We start from the raw sequence: 24,477 nt of genomic DNA, 5'->3' as shown, positions 1-24,477 counted from the left end.
TTTGACAAATTGGCGAGCATCGACCCATCCTAGCTCTTCAAGGACTGGTCCTTTCTCAGAGGCTCCCGCCTCACTTGTTCCACATCACCTTGTTATTTCAAATTGCTACATCATTATCAGTCCTGAACTACCCATGTCAGAAAATTTTTGGAATAAGTTGCAGACATCAAACTCAAAATAAATGCATACCTTTAAAAAACAATGCAGTTGATTCGGTAAAACATGCAATACCCTGTCTTTATACTGTTGTTGCTTGAAAACAAGTCAAAGTAAATTTACAAATCACTATTTTTTGCTTTCAATAACATTTTCCATTCTGTCCTAACTTTTTGGAATTGCTGTTGTATTTTAATAAAATGCTTATTACGGTTCAGGTATGCAGGGAACCAGTTTCCATTCCAGCAGCATCAAGCGCAAGGCACAAATCAGCCCTGAACAGGATGACTGCAGAGGAAACTCTCTGATGCTGGACCACTTCATTACTTTCTATTATATTATTTAAAATTTATCTGTTTAGAATGTGGGAGGAAAGCCCGCTCAATACCAGGGACACCATTCTAATATCCCACGGATAGTAAGGGGGCCTTCAAGTGAACCCTGGAGCTGTATAACAGCAGTAGAAAAGTTTGACTTTTAAGTATGGACTTTTGATTTGGAAACTATTAAAAACATTACTAAAAGGCCATTGTCCATTATAGCTACGACAGAACAATTCTATAATCCAGAGACACAGCACACAAGTTTGTCCAGAGGTTGCTGTTCCACCTCACACCATCCCTTGAGCCTTCTACAGAATTTAGTTTGATCAGATGCCTTCTCTTTTCTCATCTTTATCTTCACAACATTCAAGTGCAAGTAGAATTAGCATTGGAGAAGCTCCACACAACACCCAACTTGGATTAACTGGATTAAAAATTCCCAGATGAACATAATTTAGTGCGGACATTAGGTGCATCGTGCCTAAACTTCATTTTACCATATACACTCTTGAAAATGATGGTTCTTTATTGGCACTTTCCTGGGTTGTGTGGTTCCTCATAGAGCCACAGCTTGACAAAGAACCAATTCATGGAAGGGTACTTTACATAGGAAATGGTTTCTTTGGGCTTTGGAAAGGACAAAAAAGAAATCTGTAAAATAGAGAAAAACTAATTTGTGTTAATATATGCACTTTAAAATCAGGAACCAGAGGTATTTTACAAATGTTTTATCACGTATTCTTAGTTATATAAAGAACCTTCTATTGGATGGTTTTTTTGGGAAACAAAAATCGTTTCTCTATGACATTGCACAGAATAATCACATTGGCACCTTTATTTTAAGAGTGTAAGCATTTGGGCTGCTATATTACTATTGTGACGGATGGCCGGGGTCCATGCCAGGCCGGGACGCCCCTTCACCACATCTGCCAGGGGGACAAGGGTGGGAACCCCAGTATCTCCCCCTGGACGCTAGATGGCCTGGGTTGCAGTGGTGCCTCGGACTCCCCCAGGGCTTCATGGGGGTTGGAGTTCTGTGCAGCTCTGTGGGGTTCCGCAGGTGCTGCCAGGGGGTGCTGCAGTAGGAGCTGCTGGCCCCTTTTGGGCACTGGTTTCGCCTTATCCGAGTACCCAACAAAAGAGAGCCAGCGACCACCACTCCGCGGCCAGAGATCGGGTGGTGGTGGACAAAGCTTGCTGAGGAGGAGTGGTTGTGGAAGAGAGGAGAAGAAGAAGAGTGCTTGGTGACTGTACTGTGCTTTGGGACTGTGTTGTGGCTGGAGGGATTACGGGGAAGACGTGCCCTCCAGCTGAAGAAAAATAAATAGTTTATTTGTTTTTACACGTACCTCCATGTCAATCTGTGTGGGATTGGGCGCAATATAGCGCCTTTCTTACACTATAAACAAACAAAACTTGAAATCTCACGTTATGATTTTCAGCAGATTGTAGCACTTATTATAATCTAATACAGCTTCATCCAGCACATCCATAATGGCTAACATGGTACAACACCCTGGCTTAAAGTAAGACATAAGTCACTGCTACTGTACTTCTAACTTCCTAAGGTTCAGGCAGCTGTGATGTTTTACGGGTCCCTTTCCTCTGGTGCCAGTTATGTCTTTGACAGGTTTATTTTGTCAGGCATCCCCTATTGTGAAGTGCCACAGTAGTTTCGGGAAATAACTAAAATCAATCTGTTAGCCAAGGCAAATTTCATTCCTGCTTTTATCTGAACTTGTTGTTGAACTAATTTGACTTAGGATTTCCTCACTTTGCACTCTGTGGGTTTTAATGTGTGTTCACTGTGGACTACTGCACTGGCATTCATTGCTGTGCAGCCCCTCAGCAGTGCCCAAGGATGTGTTTGCTCCTAGACTTGTCTTGACTTTTCTATATTTATAAGCAGCCTTAAAATCCAGCAGGCTCAGTTATGGATGATAAATGATGAGCTTCTCCTCTGTAGGACATGAAGTTAAATCGCCATGATTATTTTTTTAATGAAATGAAAGAGAGCTTATAATATGCACCTGTCAAGAAGATCTAGTGCACTTTCCTGTTTTGCAGTAATGCATGCAGTATGGATTTGCAGTTTTATTATGGAAAAGCAAAAGTGGCATCATAAATTTAAACAGTGTGCCATGATCTGTGTTGGATTGTAATATTGTGCAATCTACCTTTGGCCTTTAAAATAACAAAGGCATCATTTTGAGGGGTCTGGGGGCCAAGAAACACAATGGGTTCATTTAATTTTAATTCAGACATATTCTTAATAGCATTTAAAAGTACGTATGTTTTGCTGCTGCACCATTTTGTAAGTCATTGGAGCGCCACCATTTTCTAGATTCTGTTTGGTCTGGTTACCAAGCACTCTAGATTAAGGGTATAAACGTCACCATTGTGCACCTTCTGATTTGTAAGAACCTAAAAAATCTGACAAATGAGAGAAAACCATTCAGTCCATCAAGCTTGTTTGCGTAGCTAATAGCTAAGCTTTCCCTATATTACATCCATGTCAAGTTTTCTGCTTCAACTGCATGTCTCCGTAGCCACTTCCAGATTATATACATTTGAATAAAGAAATACTTCCTGGCTTCATTCGTAAATGTACTTTGCATTAGTTTCCACTGTTGTCCTTATATACATTACTCACCTTTAACTCTTTCAGGGCTGATGTCGACTTTTGTCAAAAGGAGGATTGACGATGGTAATCGTCTGTAAGCTGTGACAAAACCAGCTGTTAGCTGGACTCTCGTTGCTAGAAGGAAAGTTAGCTTCATTGGTTTGACCGAGATTTCCTGCACTTGTGTGAATAGCAAGGTGCAAACAACAGCAAAAATAGCACTGACATCTAGCGAGAGAATAAAGTGAATGCATAAAGCAAACTACTGCATGGACGACGTTTTGCCTGTTATCGCTGAACTGAACTATGACTTGTCAGACTGCGATTTTGATACAAGTGATCGAAAACGAATGTGAGGTTCCAGCTTCAGTTGACTGGTCCTTAGCTAATCATGGTGCTGAACGGGTTGATGTAGCTGATACGCCTACGGCAATGTTCGCCAGGGAGGAATGCCACTTAACAATGATAAGAGGTAGAAACTAGATGGCAATGCCTCAGCTACGTGAAGACAGCTTGGCAGCAAGCCTGCTGCACATTCTTGTCAAACTGGCTGCTTCAGCATGCAGCAACAGATGTTTTATGTTGATTTCTGTGTGAAACCATTGCTTTTCAGAAACTGTTTTTTGGAAAAAATATTCAGCTCTCAAAGACTTAAGTTGAAGGAATTCTGCTAAGTCTACTTAATCAATGCCATTAAGGATTTCAAAGACCTGGATTAGGTCCCCACACAGTCTCCCCCACTTGAGACTAAACGGGTTTAATTCTCACAGCCTGTCACAGTATGACAGTCCTTAAGTCGTGGGGTACACTCGATTGCCCCGCTCTGCACACCTTCTATGTGCTGCCATGTCGTTCTTGTAGTGTGGTAACCAGAACTGCACTCACTGCTCCAGATGTGGTCTCACTAGTGCATTGTATAGTTTAAACATAACATCCCCAGTTATGGATACATGAACGAAAAAACTAGCATTCTCATTAGTGTTTCTTTCTGATTTATGGCAACAAATTCTTTTGTAATTGACTATAACTTTTATCTTACATTTTGGCACTGGTTACTGTGGTGTAGTGGCTCCACAGCTCACATCAAAAAGGCCACGTTTTAAAAGAAATGATCGCCGCACTCACGGCTTAGAGAAGGGGCGTGATATGTGTGGTCAGAATGGTTCCCGCGTGATTCGTAATGCAGATGGTCCTCACTTAAGTGCACAGGTGAGGATTCGTCCACATCCGGAGGATTCCATGGAGGATCGCAGGAATCATGAGAAAGAGGGGTCCTTTCATCGGATTGGCTGGCCCAACACTGTTTCAACCATAGAGTGGCCAAATGGGGGAGGCAGCTTGATGGATGAGGTCTCCAGGAGTCTAAAATTATCCAAATCTTATTATGTGATATCATCCATCCATCCATTTTCCAACCCGTTGAATCCGAACACAGGGTCACGGGGGTCTGCTGGAGCCAATCCCAGCCAACACAGGGCACAAGGCAGGGAACCAATCCTGGGCAGGGTGCCAACCCACCGCAGTATGTGATATCATCTAGTGTTAAATTCTGCTCCGTATTTCTAAAAAAATGTTTATTATTTTTTTTTTTTTTATTGAGGATTTGTTCTGTGTATTGTATTGTATTGACCCCCTTCTTTTGACACCCACTGCACGCCCAACCTACCTGGAAAGGGGTCTCTCTTTGAACTGCCTTTCCCAAGGTTTCTTCCATTTTTCCCTACTAGGTTTTTTTGGGAGTTTTTCCTTGTCTTCTTAGAGAGTCAAGGCTGGGGGGCTGTCAAGAAGCAGGGCTTGTTAAAGCCCATTGCGGCACTTCCTGTGTGATTTTGGGCTATACAAAAATAAACTGTATTGTATTGTATCCGTGATTGGCGCCGGGAGCTGCTAATTGCCACATCTGATCCACGTCCCCGTAATAAATAGAAGCGCGTGGCAGCTAGGAGAGGGGGAGAAAAAAGAAAAAAGTGAACGGAGGTTAAGAGAAGAGAAGAGAAGAGAAGAAGGCGGCAGGAAGCAGGCAGGAGAAAGCTGGTGTGTGAGTGAGCGAAGAAGGCAGCTGAGCAGTGAGCCCTAGCGGGGTGTTTGGCCGACACCTAGGGCACTTGGTAGTGGTTGCTCCTGCTGAGCATGTAGTTGAGGAGCAGGAGTGACCAGAAGAAGGTTGGCTCGCCGCGGGAGTCAGGAGGCTTGGGAAGTGGATGCCCCAGCGTGAACGTCCTGGTCGCTGGGGAACCCAAGTCTCGGTCTGGGGAGAGCAGAACCAAAGCCAGAGATCGGGAAGCCTCCAGACTAGCAGGCAGAGCAGGTCAGCTGCAGCTAGAGTGACTCCCCTGGTGCATTGCCTGGATGGTAGAAGCTGGGGAGTCGCCAGTCACCAGTACAAGAAAGGCACCGGGCTTGTGCTGTGTAAAAAGACAGCTTCCAGCCATTGTTTTAACCTCGTTTTAAAAACGATATTTTCAATGTGTTGGATTTTCACCTTCACGAGTTCACTTGTTTTATTGGATTATTTATTTAAAGATTTTTGTGATGCATTGCACTATTTATTTGAACACTGTTTTGTTTTGTTGGTTTTAAATAAAAGCACTTTGCACTTTTTGCACCATCCCCTTGCTTTGTTGTGCCTCACTGTCTAGCTCATCGGTGACTTTACCGACGGTGTCGGGTTCAAGGGCTCCCAGAAGCAAGATGGGAGCATGGAGGGAACCCGCATCGTCACAGTTACATGAAATTATCTCGGTTTTGATCTTTGATTTACATTTTTGGTTTCATGTCCTGAACTTGTTTATCAGAATATAGTTGTCCCGGTATCAACCTTTGCCTTTTAATAAAACCACAATCAGTCTCCTGATTCCATTCTTACTTAAACACTGCTGCTACCATGTAGAGTCAGCGTATAGTGTGTCCCAAGAGAGGGCAAAAAGGTGTGAAATCTGACAAGAACTTGTCTTGGTATGTAACATCTACAATTTGACAAGTTCCAGATTACCTACCCTTCACTTAGGGGGTGCCACATAAGAGAAATATTAAGTGGCAGTGTAATGTCTGTTCTTTGGGAAAACTGATTTGAAAGGACTGAATGATGAAGGGGTCCTTAGTGTCTTTACTAATGCAACTTGTTTTTGATAAGCATACTGACAGTACCCCTGACCTGCCTCCTCTTCCAAATCAGGGGTGTCCATAGGATAATCACAGTAATAAACATTGGTCTTAATGATTTGTTTTACAGTGATACACACAGTCCTCATAAAGGGTACGTTCCTGCAAAATTCACTGAAATATTTCTTTTAGAGCTTCACGTATGTAGTAGTAGGGTGTTGTACCATGTTAGCCATTTATGGATGCAATGAGAAGTCAAGCAAAATGACACCTTTTATTGGCTAACAGAGCAGATTACAATATGCAAGCTTTCGAGGCAACTGAACTGCCTGAAGAAGGGGCCCGAGTTCCCTCAAAAGCTGGCATATTGTAATCTGTTCAGTTAGCCAATTAAAGGTGTCATTTGGCTTGACTTCTCTTAGTTTCATGTATGAAAGGCTTTATTAAAATGTGGTTGCCCCTCTTTCAACCTTTACAGTACTGCGCCAAAGAAAGGTGCTATAAAAAGTGATAATGCAAACACTGCAAAAAAATCACAGAGGTGCTACTCTTTCTTACACACTTTGCAGAGATGCACAAACAAAAGTCAATATAGCAAATGATGGTTTTGATCATTTGAACTGTTTGGCACCATACAGGAACAAACATGATATAATAGGCAGCTGACTCTTTGTGTTTTACATAATGTACACAGAAAGTTCACCTTAAAAATCATGGTTCTCAAGGAAACTCTTTCATAGTTTTGGTGCTGCCAAGTAGCTAAAGTGTATTAAAAGCAGCTGTCATCTGGACCCCAGAAGGATACTGTAAAAAATGGGCAGCCATTCATGCTTAGTGGTTCTACAGAAGACTATGACCTTGCATTGATGGCATGAACCAGAGTGTGCTGAGGTAGATATTCTTGAAGGAAATGATTGGCAGTGTCATGATTTCTATTAGGAAAGTTCCTTTCCTAATGCAAGAATATTTCTCAAAGTACTCAATTACAACTTATTTTTTTAAACCAGCTGCTCATTGGCACTTTTACAACAGTGGCACTTGATTACAGAGATGTTTTAACAGCAACGTAAGGTCATTTTTAAAGTGATACCTGCATCATTTTTAAAATACTTTTCCGAGATTCCCAGGATAAGATCTATTGCAGTAGAATTTATTGAATAATTTAACACACCACCTACAGTGAGGAACAGAAGTATTTCGACACCCTGCGATTTTGCACTTAGAAATCATGGAGGTTTCTGAAATTCACATTGTAGGTGCATTCCCCCTGTGATAGACAGAATGTAAAAAAAAATTCAGGAAATCACATTGTATGACTTGTACAGAATTTATTTGTATTGCACTGCTGCACATAAGTATTTGAACACCTGGCCATCAGCAAGAATTCTGGCTCTCAAAGACCTGTTACTCTGCCTTTAAGAAGTCCACCTCTACTCCACTTAGTAATCTTAATTAGTAGCACCTGTCTGAGCTCTTTAAAGACACCTGTCCACCCCACAGTCAGTCAGACTCCAACTACTACCATGGACAAGACCACAGAGCTGTCCAAAGACACCAGAGATAAAATTGTGGACCTCCACAAGGCTGGAAAGGGCTACGGGGCAATTGCCAAGCAGCTTGGTGAAAATAGATCAACTGTTTTAGCAAGTTGTCAGAAAATGGAAGAGGCTAAAGACAACAGTCATTCTCCCTCGGACTGGGGCTCCATGCAAGATCTCGCCTAGTGGGGTATCACAGATGATAAGAACGGTGAGGAATCAGCCCAGAACTACACGGGAGGAGCTGGTCAATGACATGAAGAGAGCTGGGACCACAGTTTCAAAGGTCACTGTCGGTAGAACACTATGCCATCATGGTTTCAAATCACGCATTGCACAGAAGGTTCCCCTGCTCAAGTTATCACATGTTCAGGCCCGTCTGAAGTTTGCCAATGACAATCTGGATGATCCAGAGGAGGCATGGGAGAAAGTCACGTGGTCAGATGAGACCAAAATAGAAATTTTTGGTCTAAACTTCACTTGCCGTGTTTGGAGGAAAAAGAAGGAGGAGTTGCATCCCAAGAACACCATCCCTACTGTGAAGCATGGGGGTGGAAACATCATGCTTTGGGGGTGCTTTTCTGCGAAGGGGACAGGACAACTGCACTGTATTAAGGAGAGGATGAATGGGGCCATGTATTGTGAGATTTTGAGCAACAACCTCCTTCCCTCAGTCAGAGCACTGAAGATGGGTCGTGGCTGGGTCTTCCAGCATGACAATAACCCGAAGCACACAGCCAGGATAACCAAGGAGTGGCTCTATAAGAAGCATATCAAGGTTCTGGAATGGCCTAACCAGTCTCCAGACCTAAATCCAATTGAAAATCTTTGGAGGGAGCTGAAACTCCGTGTTGCTCAGTGCCAGCCCCGGAACATGACAGATTTAGAGGAGATCTGTGTGGAGGAGTGGGCCAAAATCCCTGTTGCAGTGTGTGCAAACCTGGTCAAGAACTACGGGAAACATTTGACCTCTGTAATTGCAAACAAAGGCTTCTGTACCAAATATTAACACTGATTTTCTCAGGTGTTCAAATACTTATGTGCAGCAGTGCAATACAAATAAATTCTGTACAAATCATACAATGTGATTTCCTGAATTTTTTTTTTACATTCTGTCTCTCACAGTTTGAATGTACCTACAAAGTGAATTTCAGACTCCTCCATGATTTCTAAGTGGGAGAACTTGCAAAATCGCAGGGTGTTCAAATACTTATGTTCCTCTCTGTATGTCTTGTCCTTTTTTATAGCTGCTTTGATAAAATATATCTTTATATATAATATGCTACCGTGGCTGTCCATTTGTCTGTCCAGGATTTTAAATCACCTGTAGCTCTCAAACCGTTTCAACGATTGACCTGAAATTTGGTGCACATATACTGTGTGACGTCTACTATCCGCTTTTGGGGTGATAATTGTCCTCCAAGGTTATTCCTATATTTATTTTATTGTAGAATCAACTCTCGGCAGCGGCCAGCAAGGCGGCCGTGCGGGACATGCATACGGGCGCCGTTCTCATCCCTACCACCTTCGCCGTCACTTCCTCTACCTCTTCGTATCTTAAATCATACTTGAGGCAGATTGAAGACTTAAGTGCCAGCTTAAGTGAAAAATTAAAGAAAATGTACTAAATAATTGTAACAAGCGTTGACTTAATCAGTTTTAACGTGAAAAGATGGCTACAAAAGAAAAGGAGAAGCAGGCTGCTAGGGAGGAGAAGAAAAGAAGAGCTGCTCAGGAAGCAGCAAGCGCATCAGCCTCTGAGTAAATGAATGGTAAACGTACAGAGAAAGAGTCTGAAAACTAGGAATGCTCAAGTCAAGTGGATTCACTGCACATTATTGTGCAGTGCGCCGTTACTGGTATTTAAATAATATACAATATATATAGAAGTAACTAATTGAAAAGCTATTATTTAACACCCACTTTTCTACTTCTGAAATACTGATTTATGGTTTATTAAGTTAGCTATCAAAAAAAGTAACTCCATCCAAATACCCAACCTTAAAAGCTGCCTCGACGTGCAGAATGACAGGATCAGGGTCATGTTCAATGTGGCACTGCAAACTGAATGAGCGTTTTCCTGGTTTCCCTCCTGTTATAGCCAGTTCTAAATCACAGCATTCGTTAGCTTCTGCAAAGGGGAAAAAGCAACAAAATAGCATTTCATTGTTAAATGGACGCCCTTTCTCTGCCTGTCTTCCTGCTTGTTTAAGGAAACCAACCTTTATAAATGAGTAGTTCATTCTGCAAAGCTGTTGTTAACTTCTTACCTATGACTCCAGTAGGTGGCTGTACTTCCAGGATGTGGCAATCGCATATCCGGTCCCAGTGAAAAGTGATGAATGATCGGCTGTTATTCCACATCTAGATGTTAAACATACAATTAAACATCAGAACACAATATGAATCCCTCTTCTGACTGTTGTTGGTTACATTTGGCCAAATGTAACATGTAGTCTGCTTCAGCTTTCTCGATTTCTTCTAATCATTTGATTTTAAAACACAAGTGGTCATAATTAAAATAATGCACTTTACAGGTATGTAGCCATATGCAAGGCAAATACGCCTGATAAGATTACTCATCAAGCTCTGGAATGAACATCACATGCTTTCTGTGTGCCTTGATAGAATAACTGAGATGAATTTGAATATTGAATGTTGAAATTCGACTTTAAATCACTACAGCACTGTGAAATTGCGAGATGTTCTTGTTTCTTGGTGAAAGTACAAAAAATGTATTAAGGGTGAAGTGTCAGGCACATGAGAGAGACACAATGGCAGTCATGATGGAGGGGCATATTGACACACTGTTCATAATCAAAATGTAGGTGACTTCTTCTCTGAGGGATAAACACATAAGAAGATGAAACAGACCCCAGTAATCACAGTGTGATGTGATAGAGGACCTGCAGGCCTCACACCAGTCCACAGACTACCTTCTGACATCTTTGAGATTTTTATAAATCTGTATTCTTTTAAGAGAAGATAGAAGTGTGAAATGTTTTTCTTAACCAGTAATCAGCACGATAAATCCAGGCTGGAACTGATACACTTCAATTCATTGCATCTTTATTAAAATAGTTAATTGGTTTGTGTTTCGGTCCAAGAATTCACTCCGTGTCAGCTGGTAGGTAAGCGCCACTTCTGAGACATAAACCATCAGCCTTTAAGTGAGTAAGATCTGCTCCCATTACAGAGAACCTCCATTTCACCATTTAAACAGCAATCAGGACGGTTACACCTTTCCAAGAACCCTGCTTTTGGTACAGTAGATACACAGAAATAAAACCTGCTCACCTTAAAGTGTTTCTTTAACGTTGTGCATACAAAGTTTTCGCCGGGAATGAGAATGGCATACGGCTCCAGCAGGACTTTAAAGGGCTCTGTGGGTCCTTTTACCTCAATCTCCATTACGACAACATCGTTTATTGAGGAGCTTTTTTCTGTGGGTGCAGTCTGCCGGCCTTGCTTTTCAACACTATGAAGAAAACGAAAAAAATAGTTTAAATGTAGACATTCAGCTAATTTTTTGCTTTCTTTATTGTGAACAAAGGTGCCGGCCTTTAGACTCCACCTGCTCTTATTTATGTTTTGTTCAATGGCCATTACATGGTGTGATGTGGTTGAGGGGCATTGCCAGTCACACCACACAAGGGGATTGGCTGTGGATGTATAAAGAAAGGGCACTAAAGGGTTTTGGAATTTGAATGAGCAACTTCTCCTGTTTCACACTGGGGACAGCTGATTTTTTGCTGTCACCCCAATACTATAACCACCTACTCCAATCAGTTGATGTATTTATTCAGTTTAGAACTGTATATTGTAATCTAAAAATCTACAAGATATGTCAACCAAGGAAGCAGAACTAAGCATTACATTTTATTGTGAATAAAAATCTTATATATAAAGCAAACAGTAACAATCTTGTGGTCTTGTATGTATGTTATCATCCAGTTGACGGTCGGAACGTTTCTGGTGTGCTCCCTAAAAGCAACCGACAGTTTTATCATGAAAAATCCGTAGTATTATTTGTTTGTCGTTTAATGTTTGTTTTTGTTAACTATACTTTCATCTTGCATTATTCTTATTAGACCTGGGGACCTGGGTTCGCTTCCCGGGTCCTCCCTGTGTGGAGTTTGCATGTTCTCCCGTGTCTGCGTGGGTTTCTTCCGGGCGCTCTGGTTTCCTCCCACGTCTAAAGACATGCAGGTTAGGTGGATTGGTGATTCTAAATTGGCCCTAGTGTGTGTTTGGTGTGTGGGTGTGTTTGTGTGTGTCCTGCGGTGGGTTGGCACCCTGCCCGGGATTGCTTCCTGCCTTGTGCCCTGTGTTGGCTGGGATTGGCTCCAGCAGACCCCTGTGTTCGGATTCAGCAGGTTGGAAAATTCATGGATTATTCTTATTATAACAATGTTGCAGTGGTAACAGAATTAAATCAACCTAATAATAATAATATTAATTTAATTGACTTTTTTTTTTGTTGTCAAAGATTCTGCATGTAAAAACTTACTACACTACAAAACAAAAATTAATCTGTCAAAAAACCTTTGCTTTTTCCATTGTTTTTACACTACCTTGAACGTATTCCGCAATTATATTTTGATGAATATAGGCTATTATATATAAGATAAGTAAGCAATTTTATTTTTTATCTACCATAAACATCCTATATTTATTTTGTGGATTCAGCGGCACGTTTTGCGATTTTTGTTTATTCATTAATGAACGAAATGTCATTTGTTTCGCAGCGTCATAGCTAACGTGTTGGTGTTACAATTTTTTCATAAAAAATAGGAAGATTTTTTTTTAATACGTTCTTAATCAAAAAACTAATTTAATTAAGTTATCAAAATCAAAGGTAAAGTATAGACCAATTATAGCTATAATATTTAACTTATAATATTTATTTATATAGGTAAAATATTTAACCTTTAATTAATTGTAAAAGAATTTCAGTTGGAAGAGACTAATTGGAGATTCGGTCTTGTATGTATGTTATCATCCAAATGACGTTCGGAAGGTTTCTGGTGTGATTGTAAAAGCAACCAATCTGAAGAATAAAGTATTTCCAAATATTAAAGAAAATTATAAAAATCATCAGTGGCTGTGCGATAGAGCAATTTTTGCTCCCAAAAATGACAGCGTGTACAAGTCAAATCCATCCATCCATCCATTATCCAACCCGCTATATCCTAACTACAGGGTCACAGGGATCTGCTGGAGCCAATCCCTGCCAACACAGGGCGCAAGGCAGGAAACAAACCCCAGGCAAGGCGCAAGCTCACTGCAGACAAGTTAAATCTACAAATTAAAAACATGTTACTTAACGACAGCAAGCGATACAAGTCTATGGACACTAACATGGGCCCCGCTCAATCTGTATTTTATCCAACAGAATTTCTTAATTCACTGAATCCTGCTGGATTTCCACCTCACAATCTGGAACTGAAAAGTGCTGCTCTAATCATGTTGCTTCGAAATCTGGATCCTCCAAGACTGTGCAATGGTACATGCCTTTGTGTTAAAAATTGACATCACAATATTATAGAAGCAACAATTCTAACTGGCTGTGCAAAAGGAGATGATGTTTTCATTCCCAGAATTCCACTGATTCCAACAGATTTGCCATTTTAAGAGGGTACAATTTCTGGTTCTTTTGGCTTTTGCCATATCGATAAGGACAATCATTGAAAATTGCTGGAATCAATTTGGACACAGCCTGTTTCTCACATGGACAACTTTATGTGGCATATGTTCAAGGGTGAGAAGGCCTAAAAACTTTTACATATTGGCTAAAGATGGAAAAACTAAAAACATTGCATATAACAAGGCACTTCAGTGAACAATACAAGCACATTAGTGGATCTTCATTGTTTGTTAATTTATTTTTATTTTTAAAGTTGTGTTTTTTTAAATAAAATTTTTCTTAAACAATTTAAAAAAAAACTTTACTTTCCTCCCGGGCAACACCGAGTATTTCAGCTAGTAAATGATAAAATAAGGAAAAATATTGAATTACAAAATACTTGTACATTGTATTTGTTATATTTTTTGACTGTTCTATATGTTAAACTTCACAAATACTAAACTATTTTATGTTTTCTCTAGTGAGAATAAGTGACACTGAATGGCCAGATTTTATTAATCAACTCATGTCTACACTAATGAGCTTTTGATCTGTTTTTTAGTCTTTTTTTATGTTGCTGAACCAACAAGAAGGTTTGGCCAACAGACAACAAAATGGCATTAATGCTGCTTTCCATTTCCTATTTTCCTCTCTTTGCTTCTCCTACTCCCCCACTGTGATTTGAATTTCATTTATTTGTTTTTGTTTTTTTGGCTAATTCAGTGGTTAATACTCCAGCCTCGCAACTGCAGCCCCATCACTGACAAGGAGCTGCACATTCTGAAATGCCTCCCTTGAGACCACTGATTAAATGTAACTGTTACTTTGCATGAGTTGAGTTGGCCTCCCATGGCGTCCTTAATCAGCGGTCTGTTTCCAACAGTTCTTTATACACTTGTGACAATGCTGCGTGTGAAAACACCAGGAGGAGTTACTGTTCCCAACATATTTGTATGTCAACATGTCTATTATTTACTTCCATACTGCGCCCAGATCCATTTTGGGTATCGGTCTTGCCCATTCTCCCAATGAGTTGTACACACAGGTCACTGACACTTGCCCACCTATAGTAATTTGCACAGCATTCTCTGTTACCAATATAAACAGCCAGACACTCTTGTTGATACTTCCTATTTCATTGTCTCAAGGCACCCATACAAACCTTCCTGAATTCTTTTGTTTCTGATGATACTGGCTTCCTGGCAGAGTTCAAACTAAAGGTTCAGACCTCCTGAGAATAATTAAAACATAATACATTCCATCCAGGACTTGCCTTTTGTCAAGCACTTCCAGGGTCAAATGCACAATTGGCTGGCTTGATATCAAAAATAATGGCACATCCAGTCCCGTTGCAAATGATTGGGTTTACAAATAAATCAATCCTTTACAATGGCTTTCAGTCACACTGGACAAACTGCTGTTACTGATGTATTTTTGGTATGTACTGTATATTAAGCGGAGTATAATATACCTTCACCCATCCATTTGTTAACCCATTTATCCAGGGCAGGGTCACATGGCAACTGAAATCTATCCCAGCAATCATTAGGGCAAGGCAAGAACAATACCTGGAAAGGATGCCAGTCCACACACTAATTTAACAATGGCGATCACCTAACCTGCATGTCTATGGACTGTGGGAAGAAACCAGAACACCCAGAGGAAACCCACATGGACATGGGGAGATCAAGCACAGTGTATGCAGGGAGCATATAGGATTTAAACACTGATCTCCTTGTTACAAGGAATCAATGCTACCACTGTGCTACTATCCCACATTATACTATATGATATTATATAAACTTATATATTGTGACGGACGGCAGATATATGGAAGGTCTGGGGGAGCAGATGTGCACAGGAGAATGCCGCCCCTGGAACACTAGAGGGCATCCCCCTAGGTTGCAGCGGAACCTCAGATTCCCACAGGGCTTCATGGGAGTTGAAGTTTGGCACAGCCCTGTTGGGTTCCATGGGGGCTGCCAGGGGGAGCTGGAGAGCCCTACTTTGGGTTTCCACCACACCTAGGAGTGATTCCACATAACGCAGATGAGCCACTGAAGTGCTACCAGGTGCAGCATAAAGTGAGCTGCCTCACTTCACTCGAGAAGCCAGAGTCTGGAGGGATAGGATGACGCTTACCAGAGGAGGTGTAGAGACGCAAGAGAGAGAGAGCAAGAAAGAAAGAAAAGAAGAAGAGAAAAAGGAATGTCTTATTGGTGCTTGTACTGTTCAGTGTTGTCAGGAGTGAACAAAAGAGGGCCTCCCCATGTGAATAAACATGTGTTGTGCCAAGGAACTTGTGTCCCTGCCTGTCTGTGTTGGGTTGGGGTGGCTGGAGTATATACATACTTCACTGTACCTGAGCTGAAACAATAATTGCCTGTGAAACGCAAAGTCATTAGCATCTTTTCTGATACTATGGACCCCGACAGTCTTATGTTCAAACTCCATCTGTTTTTCTTAGATTAGTCAAGGCTAGAATTACCAGATTTCATAAAAGTATATTATATCTGCTGGGAGAATTCAACATCCTATACTTACTCATCTGCAATAATCTGATAAATATTTGTGTTTTTATCTTAAATAATTGGCAAAAGTTAAATCTTCTTTAAGACCTGCTGAGAAATTGTGGTTAGTGCAGTCCACTTGTAGTATGGTTGCATTGATATTTTATGAGCATCACCAATTAAAATTCCAAGCAAGTTATGTTGTTATGTAATAAAGTACTTACTGTAAAACATTTTAGCTAGATGTCATAATAATCATTTGGGATGGCCAATTCTGTGAAATAAGGTAGAAAGTGCAACAAATTATGTAAATTAACAAGATATAAATAATTTCTTACTTGCAGCCGTTGCCTTCTTTTACAGACTCTGGAATATCTCTGAGGAGTAGATGACACACAACATGATAATCTTGGAGCTGAAAGACAGATAAACACTTGGCAATAATGCTGTTTCATTAGAAGCTAATTTTTCCTATTATTGTTAGAAGAAATTGAGAATCATGGATTGGTGTGCCTAATACAAAGTAAATCAAGCTCTTTAATCTGCCTTAAGAAAAGTCTTTTAAAGTCTGTCTGAGGAACTCCCTATGTAGACCAACGAGTCTCAGGCTTACTTGAACATATTTTTCTTCCATTCTGAAAATATTCTGTCAATCTACAATGCTCACAGACACTTGGTATTAAGATGAACAGCAGTGTGCCAGCAACAATGATTTTCTTTTTCATTATTTCATTTTACTTAGTTAACAACATCACATTATGCACTCTAAGTTTCAGGCTATTGTTTGCACTTTCCTTCCTTTCACTCTTAAAAATAATGCTTTAATGGCATATTATGGTTGTTTATTGGGTTGAGTGGTTCCTTGTATAACTAGGCACCATTTCATTCTGGGATGGGTTCTTTGCATATGAAGTTGGTTCTTTGAAAGGCTTCCCTAATATGTAGAAAAAAAGCTGAAATCCTTAATGTATGATTGACTACCTGGCAAGACACTAACAGATTATGAAAACCTGGACTTAGCCCGTGTTATTGTAGGCAGCGAGAGTGCTTTTAAAATCACGAGCCATTGGTATTTCCAGTAGTCAAAGTCAAAGAACGAAGTCAAAAGAAATCCTACACTAAGATTTTCTCGGAAGCATCTTATTGCTTCCTATAACATCAAAATGAGAGAGAGACAGAAACTTGGGGGACAGAAAAGGGACCCAATACTCATATAAACTCTTCCACACCACTGTCTTTTACAGGAAATATGAAATGAGATACAGTACACAAAATGGACATGTCCAACCCAGTGACCAGCGATGGATGTTGTTAATGTACACAACATGGTCAGGGCCATCAACAAAGGTGCCATGTGTTATGAATGAGTTCATTGTGACCCTTTTTGCTTTATTAATGTTGTGTTTTTCTGGTTTGTTTCAGGTTTTGAAGCACCCCGAAACCAATAGTGGAAAGGTTTTTTTTGTTTTAAATTTAAATGAATTTAAATGTTTTCACATCTTGTTTATGTGTCATTTTGCTGGTTATGTGTGCCACTGTTTTCTTTACGATTGCTTTAATGTCACTAAGGAAATGACCCAAATGTGTGCAACCTATGAAGTCATCACCACACTAGAACAAAAGGGCAGCACCAGGCAATTCCTAGCCATCCAAGGTTGTGGATAATTTCTTAAGACTTTGTGTGATTTTCTTTGTTTCTGCATCCTATTGTAATTGACTTCAATTTAGGGTTTTGTTTCTGTGTTTTGCTCTCCCAGTATTGACCTTTGTATGCGTATTTTTACTATGCCCATCTCCTAGTTGTGTTTTTGACAGTTAATTGAAGCAGAGACGTTCGAGTTTAATAAAAGCAGATGGGCTCGTCTACATGGCTTCCCAGATCAACTGTTTCGGTTATCTTCTAAAAGTTTCAGAATTGTTTTACTAAATTCTTCTTATGGCAGAACAGAGTAGTGATGTCACTGTCATAACAATAAAATATAACAATAATCAGAGAAAGGATCAGTATAAACACAATGCTCAAACAAATCAAGTTTTGGGCGAAAACTAACTCAGATTACCACACCAGTGACTGGTTTCTTCATATGAATGGATTTTTTTTTTAACTTACAGTTTAAAGCTAAAGTTCAAATCATGCAGGAGATTTACTTGTAAGTGACTCTTTTGTTGGGTTTGTCTTTATGTGTTAATTGATGGTCTGTTCTATAAGTATATAAAAATATTTTTAGAGCTGCTGTCTCTAAACATCCCATTTTTATATACATCATAAATCCTGAAAATGCATCCATCCATCTATAATTAGGATCAGACATGGGTGGGGTGAGTTCTGTTCTAGAACCATCGTTCACGGAATAGGAACCAACTCGGACCTTGCCAGAGTTCGAATATAAGCTGAATACTATGCAATCTATAAATAACTTATAAATTAGTTTCATAGCACTTCATTTTTTAAAAGAAAACAATAAATTAATTTTATTTTCACTTTTCTGCTTTAATGAATAATCAGCCAAATACCTCCAAAGGACAAAAACTCAATGTGAATTCATTATCCTGGTGTGGCGCAAGAGCCCCTAGGTTTGGACTGATGTCAAATGCGGTCTCAGTGGCCAAAGTGTACTCCAGGTTAGCCAAGTCCAGCACCTCATTCGGCATAACAGGTTTCAGGTTTGGTTTCACAATCCGCCAACAGAAAGGCAACTCCAGATGCCTGCAAGTTGAACAAAAAAACATTTTTCAAAGAATACCACTTGTACTTTGAGATTCACGCTGAAACTGTCCCAGAATGACACCAAACAGATGAAACTGTACAAATCTTGGTATTAATTAATTAAGGAAAGGGGAACAAAACAAGAAGAGAAAAGCAAAAAGTAAATTGAACAAAAACCCAAATGCTACTCTCTCTGTGGCCTCACCTGCAAAGGGATGGCTCCCCCACTTGCTCATATCAAAGTACACCAAAGCATATAACTTTCTCGCTCTTGCTCTTACCTTCTTGTCTCGCTTTTCTTCCTTCCCCTAGTGAACCTTTCCTTTGACTCACCTTCCAACTCGAAATTTAGAAGGCCATTGGCAGGGAGTGACTTTTAAGTTTCCTCCTGGGGATACTGTTGGAGTCAAAAAAGCTATCTGAAAGTCTTACCTCTCCAGCTCCCACCACTGGCTCCAGGTACTGCTATATGCCTGAGCCTTCATTTCTAATCAAAGGGCCTGGGAACTTTTAGTAGCTTCCAGGCGGCCTGTCCATTGTAATATTTAGTCTGTTGTAAGCAGAAGCTGTCTGTTCCTACCTGAGGTTTTGAGAACATTTTACAGTCTTTTACCACTCTCCATGACAGTCCTCCAACTGCTGTACTCACAGAGTAACTACAGGGCTATTCAAAATGAAAGACCTGATTTCAAAAATGTATTTCACACAAACTGTATAAGACAGAAACACATTCCGCACATCACTGATTAAAGGAGAGTTCAAAGTTTGGTCCTATGGTCCTTGAGGCTGCATGCACTCAACATGAGCACCATGTGTAGCGCGACAAACATCAAAACGGTAGACCATTTCTTGCCACACACGAGTCAACTGGTCCCTAGTTACTGAATTCACAGCTTCCTCAAATCGTTGTTGCAAATCTTGAAGATTAGCGGGCACAAGTGGAACAAACACTCTTTCTTTAATGCAACCCCATAGATAAAAATCGCAGGGGGCAAGGTCTGGAGACCTGGGAGGCCATAGACGATGAGTAAGATCTTGCTGTCCACCTCTTTCAATCCATCGTCCTGGAATGGTGTCATTCAGGTAACGCCGGACCTCCAAGTGGAAATGAGGCGGGGCACCATCTTGCATGAAAATGAAGTCAGTGCTCGGTGGCATTCACTGGTACTTTTACGCAGGCTTTTAAACTTTGAACTTTCCTCTATCCAGTGATGTGATGTGCGGAATGTGTTATACAGTTTGTTTGAAATACATTTTTGAAATCTGCTCTTTCATTTTGAATAGCACTGTATTTCTGATGTACTGCCTAACAAAACATGCCATACTGCTCACTGGCAGTGCCTTTCTCTATGCCAGTTTTTAATTTTTTTTTTCTGGGACTTTCATGGACCCTGTAACCTGTCCCTGTCCTGTGCCCTCCATTCTTGCTTGCCAGCCTCTTATATACTAGACCAGGGGCGTCGAACAATGGCTGCAGGTTTTCATTCTAATCATCTTCTAAATTAGTGACCAGTTTTGGCTGCTAATTAACTTGACTAATGACAATTACAGTGGTGTGAAAAACTATTTGCCCCCTTCCTGATTTCTTATTCTTTTGCATGTTTGTCACACAAAATGTTTCTGATCATCAAACACATTTAACCATTAGTCAAATATAACACAAGTAAACACAAAATGCAGTTTGTAAATGGTGGTTTTTATTATTTAGGGAGAAAAAAAAATCCAAACCTACATGGCCCTGTGTGAAAAAGTAATTGCCCCCTGAACCTAATAACTGGTTGGGCCACCCTTAGCAGCAATAACTGCAATCAAGCGTTTGCGATAACTTGCAATGAGTCTTTTACAGCGCTCTGGAGGAATTTTGGCCCACTCATCTTTGCAAAATTGTTGTAATTCAGCTTTATTTGAGGATTTTCTAGCATGAACCGCCTCTTTAAGGTCATGCCATAGCATCTCAATTGGATTCAGGTCAGGACTTTGACTAGGCCACTCCAAAGTCTTCATTTTGTTTTTCTTCAGCCATTCAGAGGTGGATTTGCTGGTGTGTTTTGGGTCATTGTCCTGTTGCAGCACCCAAGATCGCTTCAGCTTGAGTTGACGAACAGATGGCCGGACATTCTCCTTCAGGATTTTTTGGTAGACAGTAGAATTCATGGTTCCATCTATCACAGCAAGCCTTCCAGGTCCTGAAGCAGCAAAACAACCCCAGACCATCACACTACCACCACCATATTTTACTGTTGGTATGATGCTCTTTTTCTGAAATGCTGTGTTCCTTTTACGCCAGATGTAACGGGACATTTGCCTTCCAAAAAGTTCAACTTTTGACTCATCAGTCCACAAGGTATTTTCCCAAAAGTCTTGGCAATCATTGAGATGTTTCTTAGCAAAATTGAGACGAGCCCTAATGTTCTTTTTGCTTAACAGTGGTTTGCGTCTTGGAAATCTGCCATGCAGGCCATTTTTGCCCAGTCTCTTTCTTATGGTGGAGTCGTGAACACTGACCTTAATTGAGGCAAGTGAGGCCTGCAGTTCTTTAGACGTTGTCCTGGGGTCTTTTGTGACCTCTCGGATGAGTCGTCTCTGCTCTCTTGGGGTAATTTTGGTCGGCCGGCCACTCCTGGGAAGGTTCACCACTGTTCCATGTTTTTTCCATTTGTGGATAATGGCTCTCACTGTGGTTCGCTGGAGTCCCAAAGCTTTAGAAATGGCTTTATAACCTTTACCAGACTGATAGATCTCAATTACTTCTGTTCTTATTTGTTCCTGAATTTCTTTGGATCTTGGCATGATGTCTAGCTTTTGAGGTGCTTTTGGTCTACTTCTCTGTGTCAGGCAGCTCCTATTTAAGTGATTTCTTGATTGAAACAGGTGTGGCAGTAATCAGGCCTGGGGGTGGCTACAAAAATTGAACTCAGGTGTGATACACCACAGTTAGGTTATTTTTTAACAAGGGGGCAATTACTTTTTCACACAGGGCCATGTAGGTTTGGATTTTTTTTCTCCCTAAATAATAAACATCATCATTTAAAAACTGCATTTTGTGTTTACTTGTGTTATATTTGACTAATGGTTAAATGTGTTTGATGATCAGAAACATTTTGTGTGACAAACATGCAAAAGAATAAGAAATCAGGAAGGGGGCAAATAGTTTTTCACACCACTGTAGTTGTTTCTTTTTCCTTAATTAGCAGCCAAACAATAATGAGACACAAAATAAGTCACCACATGACCAGCTCAACTGTGCCCATCACACAATATCTGAAAAGAAAGAAAGGTGTAGGTCTCAGTAAGGCTGATCTCTCAGGTCACCAAAACATTTTGACGGTGTTCTTAGAAAAAATAGAAAATCAACAATTTTGGAAATTCCTGTTGTGGCAGAATGAGAGCAGCAACAGGCCATGGAATTAAATAACGAGCAAGAATCAGCTTCTTATTAAGAAACTGGTTGAAGTGAAATTGGAGTTTCAAGCCCCAATTTGCTGGTCATCTGTTGTTCTGTTTGGCTGTCATTTAAAAAAGAATCAATTCAGACAACTGAATCCTTAAAAAGATGGGCTATTAAAATGAAGAGAAAAGAAGGTAATCAGTGGTGAAAACTTGTCACTGATTAGGAAAAGGGTTAGAATGAAAACCTGCAGCCACTGCAGCCCTCCAGGCCTGGAGTTCAACACCCCTGCACTAGACAATTCGTTACAAATTTAAAATTACACATAAAATACACACACATATGCACCTCTCCCTTATATATAATGTACAGTATATGTGTATTTTCAGCTGTTTGAGGGACACATGCCCATGATACTCCAATGTTCCTGTCTTTTGGTTTTAGCGGATTATGTTAATAGATGCAGCCAGTTTGAAGTGTTCAAGTCTGCAGATATCAGGCTCTTTTTTGTGACTTTCATCCGTTAATTTTTGGACCCTGTAGAGGACAGAGCTGCTAGGAATCAGAGCTTAATCCCACCTGAACAGGCATCACTATATTACTTCAGGCTGACAGGCTGTGCCCTGTATGTCTTGCTGATTGTTGTAATCTAGTATGGTCATCCATTTTTATCTAATGTTTGCTATAATGACTTTTAGCTTGTTATACCAAAATTTTGTTTTTTTTTTTTTGCCATATCCATCCCATGCCCCACACAATTTTGCCTCTGTAAACAGGTGTTCTGACACCAATAGGATGTAAAGACTGAAGCACAGATGACCTGGAAGTGAACCACTACAAACCAGCATGGCAAAGTAAGTATGAAAATAAGAAAAAGATAAGCGCCTTACCAAAGGGACGAGGCGAAAACTTGATCGAGGATTAAGCAAGATTAAATCGATGCAAAAACAAAAAAAACTCAAAAGTGCAAAAATTAGTTTAGAAATCCAACAAGCTGGACAGCATATTAATCACAATGGCAGCTTTTTATATAATTTCATTAATGACATAATTAACTGTGACTTCAGGGAACATGCCCCTACATAGCAAGGGTTAAACGTAGCAACCGGGCTACACAATGGTAGTGCCCAATGCTAATCAAGATGGTGTTGTGGCAAAATTAAATACAAAGACAGTCAGTCAGTCATTTTCCTACCCACTATATCCTAACACAGGGTCACAGGGGTCTGCTGGAGCCAATCCCAGCCAGCACAGGACGCAAGACAGGAACAAATCCTGGGCAGGAAGCCAGCCCACCGCAGGACACACACACACACACACACACACACCAAGCACACACTAGGGACAATTTAGAATCGCTAATCCACCTAACCTGCATGTCTTTGGATTGTGGGAGGAAACCCACGCAGACACGGGGAGAACCCGGGTCTCCTAACTGCGAGGCAGCAGTGCTACCACTGCGCCACCCAAATACAACAACATTAATAATTTAATACTTTTGATAAAAGCTTCAGCTGAGAATAGATAGCTAACCAAAAAGGTTTTTCTTATTGGAATGCAGAGAGGGGAACCTTCATCTCATGTCAGATCTCATGTCCTTTAAAAAAGTTAAATTTGTTCCCATTCATGACAACAGGTGTACCACCCGTGGTGCCCATGTACTCGGAGCTTATACCTTTATTTAATTCTGTTATCACACACTGCTGTTGAAATATTATTGTAAGACTAGAATGTAACCAGGAGAAGGTAATATGAAGAAAATATTATACTCAGTCAGGAAAAACAGTTGTCTGAGCCAAAATGATAAAGCAACCAAAGGGCTAAATGAGAATCAGAAGTCGAAGTCAAAAACTGTATGATGACAAATATCATTAAGGCAACTTCATAAATCAACTAACTACCCTAAAATTCAAGTTCAATGAGTTTTATCCACTGAAGGATAACGTGCAATGTGATCGCTGCAATATTTAGTTCATTACAACCAGTGACATAAGTGATGAGAAGTTCATCGTCAAGTAACACATACTGTTGCGTTCTGGCAAAGAAACAGAAAGAGAATAAAATAAAACTTTTTTCTAATCACATTTAAAATATTAAATAACTTCAAAAACAAATTCAATGTGGTAGAAACCATAAAATAACCCCAAATGCACTTATGCAATGGATTATTTGCTTTACAGCTTTGCTACAACGTGCCGAAATATCTGTGTAATCTTGAAAGAGGGCTCCAAAAAGGAGGATAAAATGTGAAGACAACTGAAGAAATGCAGAAACGTGGTCATTCTCAAAAGTATTTAAAATTTGCCAAAAGGAGTTCAAAAGTTGGTGTGGTTGGAAACAAGGAGGATTTAAAAATATGGTCAAGGAAAAACATTCATCCATCCATCCATTATCCAACCCGCTATATCCTAACATCAGGGTCACGGGGGTCAGCCAACATAGTGCGCAAGGCAGGAAACAAACTCTGGGCAGGGCACCAGCACACCGCAGGGCATACACACACA

The 24,477-nt window shown here is 40.4% G+C and overlaps 1 protein-coding gene across 1 annotated transcript in view; it reads right to left on the bottom strand.

Annotated features, from left to right (window-relative positions):
* The window catches only part of dlec1 (DLEC1 cilia and flagella associated protein), a 128,004-nt gene that overhangs the window by 46,700 nt on the left and 56,827 nt on the right, over positions 1-24,477 (bottom strand). The window contains exons 16-20 of the mRNA XM_028804205.2: positions 18,393-18,585; positions 16,217-16,293; positions 11,040-11,220; positions 10,013-10,106; positions 9,743-9,873 (exon numbers count right to left, since the gene is read on the bottom strand). Coding sequence (XP_028660038.1) covers positions 9,743-9,873; positions 10,013-10,106; positions 11,040-11,220; positions 16,217-16,293; positions 18,393-18,585 — 676 coding nt within the window. The remainder of the gene's footprint in view (positions 1-9,742; positions 9,874-10,012; positions 10,107-11,039; positions 11,221-16,216; positions 16,294-18,392; positions 18,586-24,477) is intronic.

This window comes from Erpetoichthys calabaricus, chromosome 6 (genome assembly GCF_900747795.2).
Source record: "Erpetoichthys calabaricus chromosome 6, fErpCal1.3, whole genome shotgun sequence".
Lineage (NCBI taxonomy): Eukaryota > Metazoa > Chordata > Cladistia > Polypteriformes > Polypteridae > Erpetoichthys > Erpetoichthys calabaricus.
Note: the sequence above shows the minus strand (reverse complement) of the source record. Positions and strands in the feature narration are given on the sequence as shown.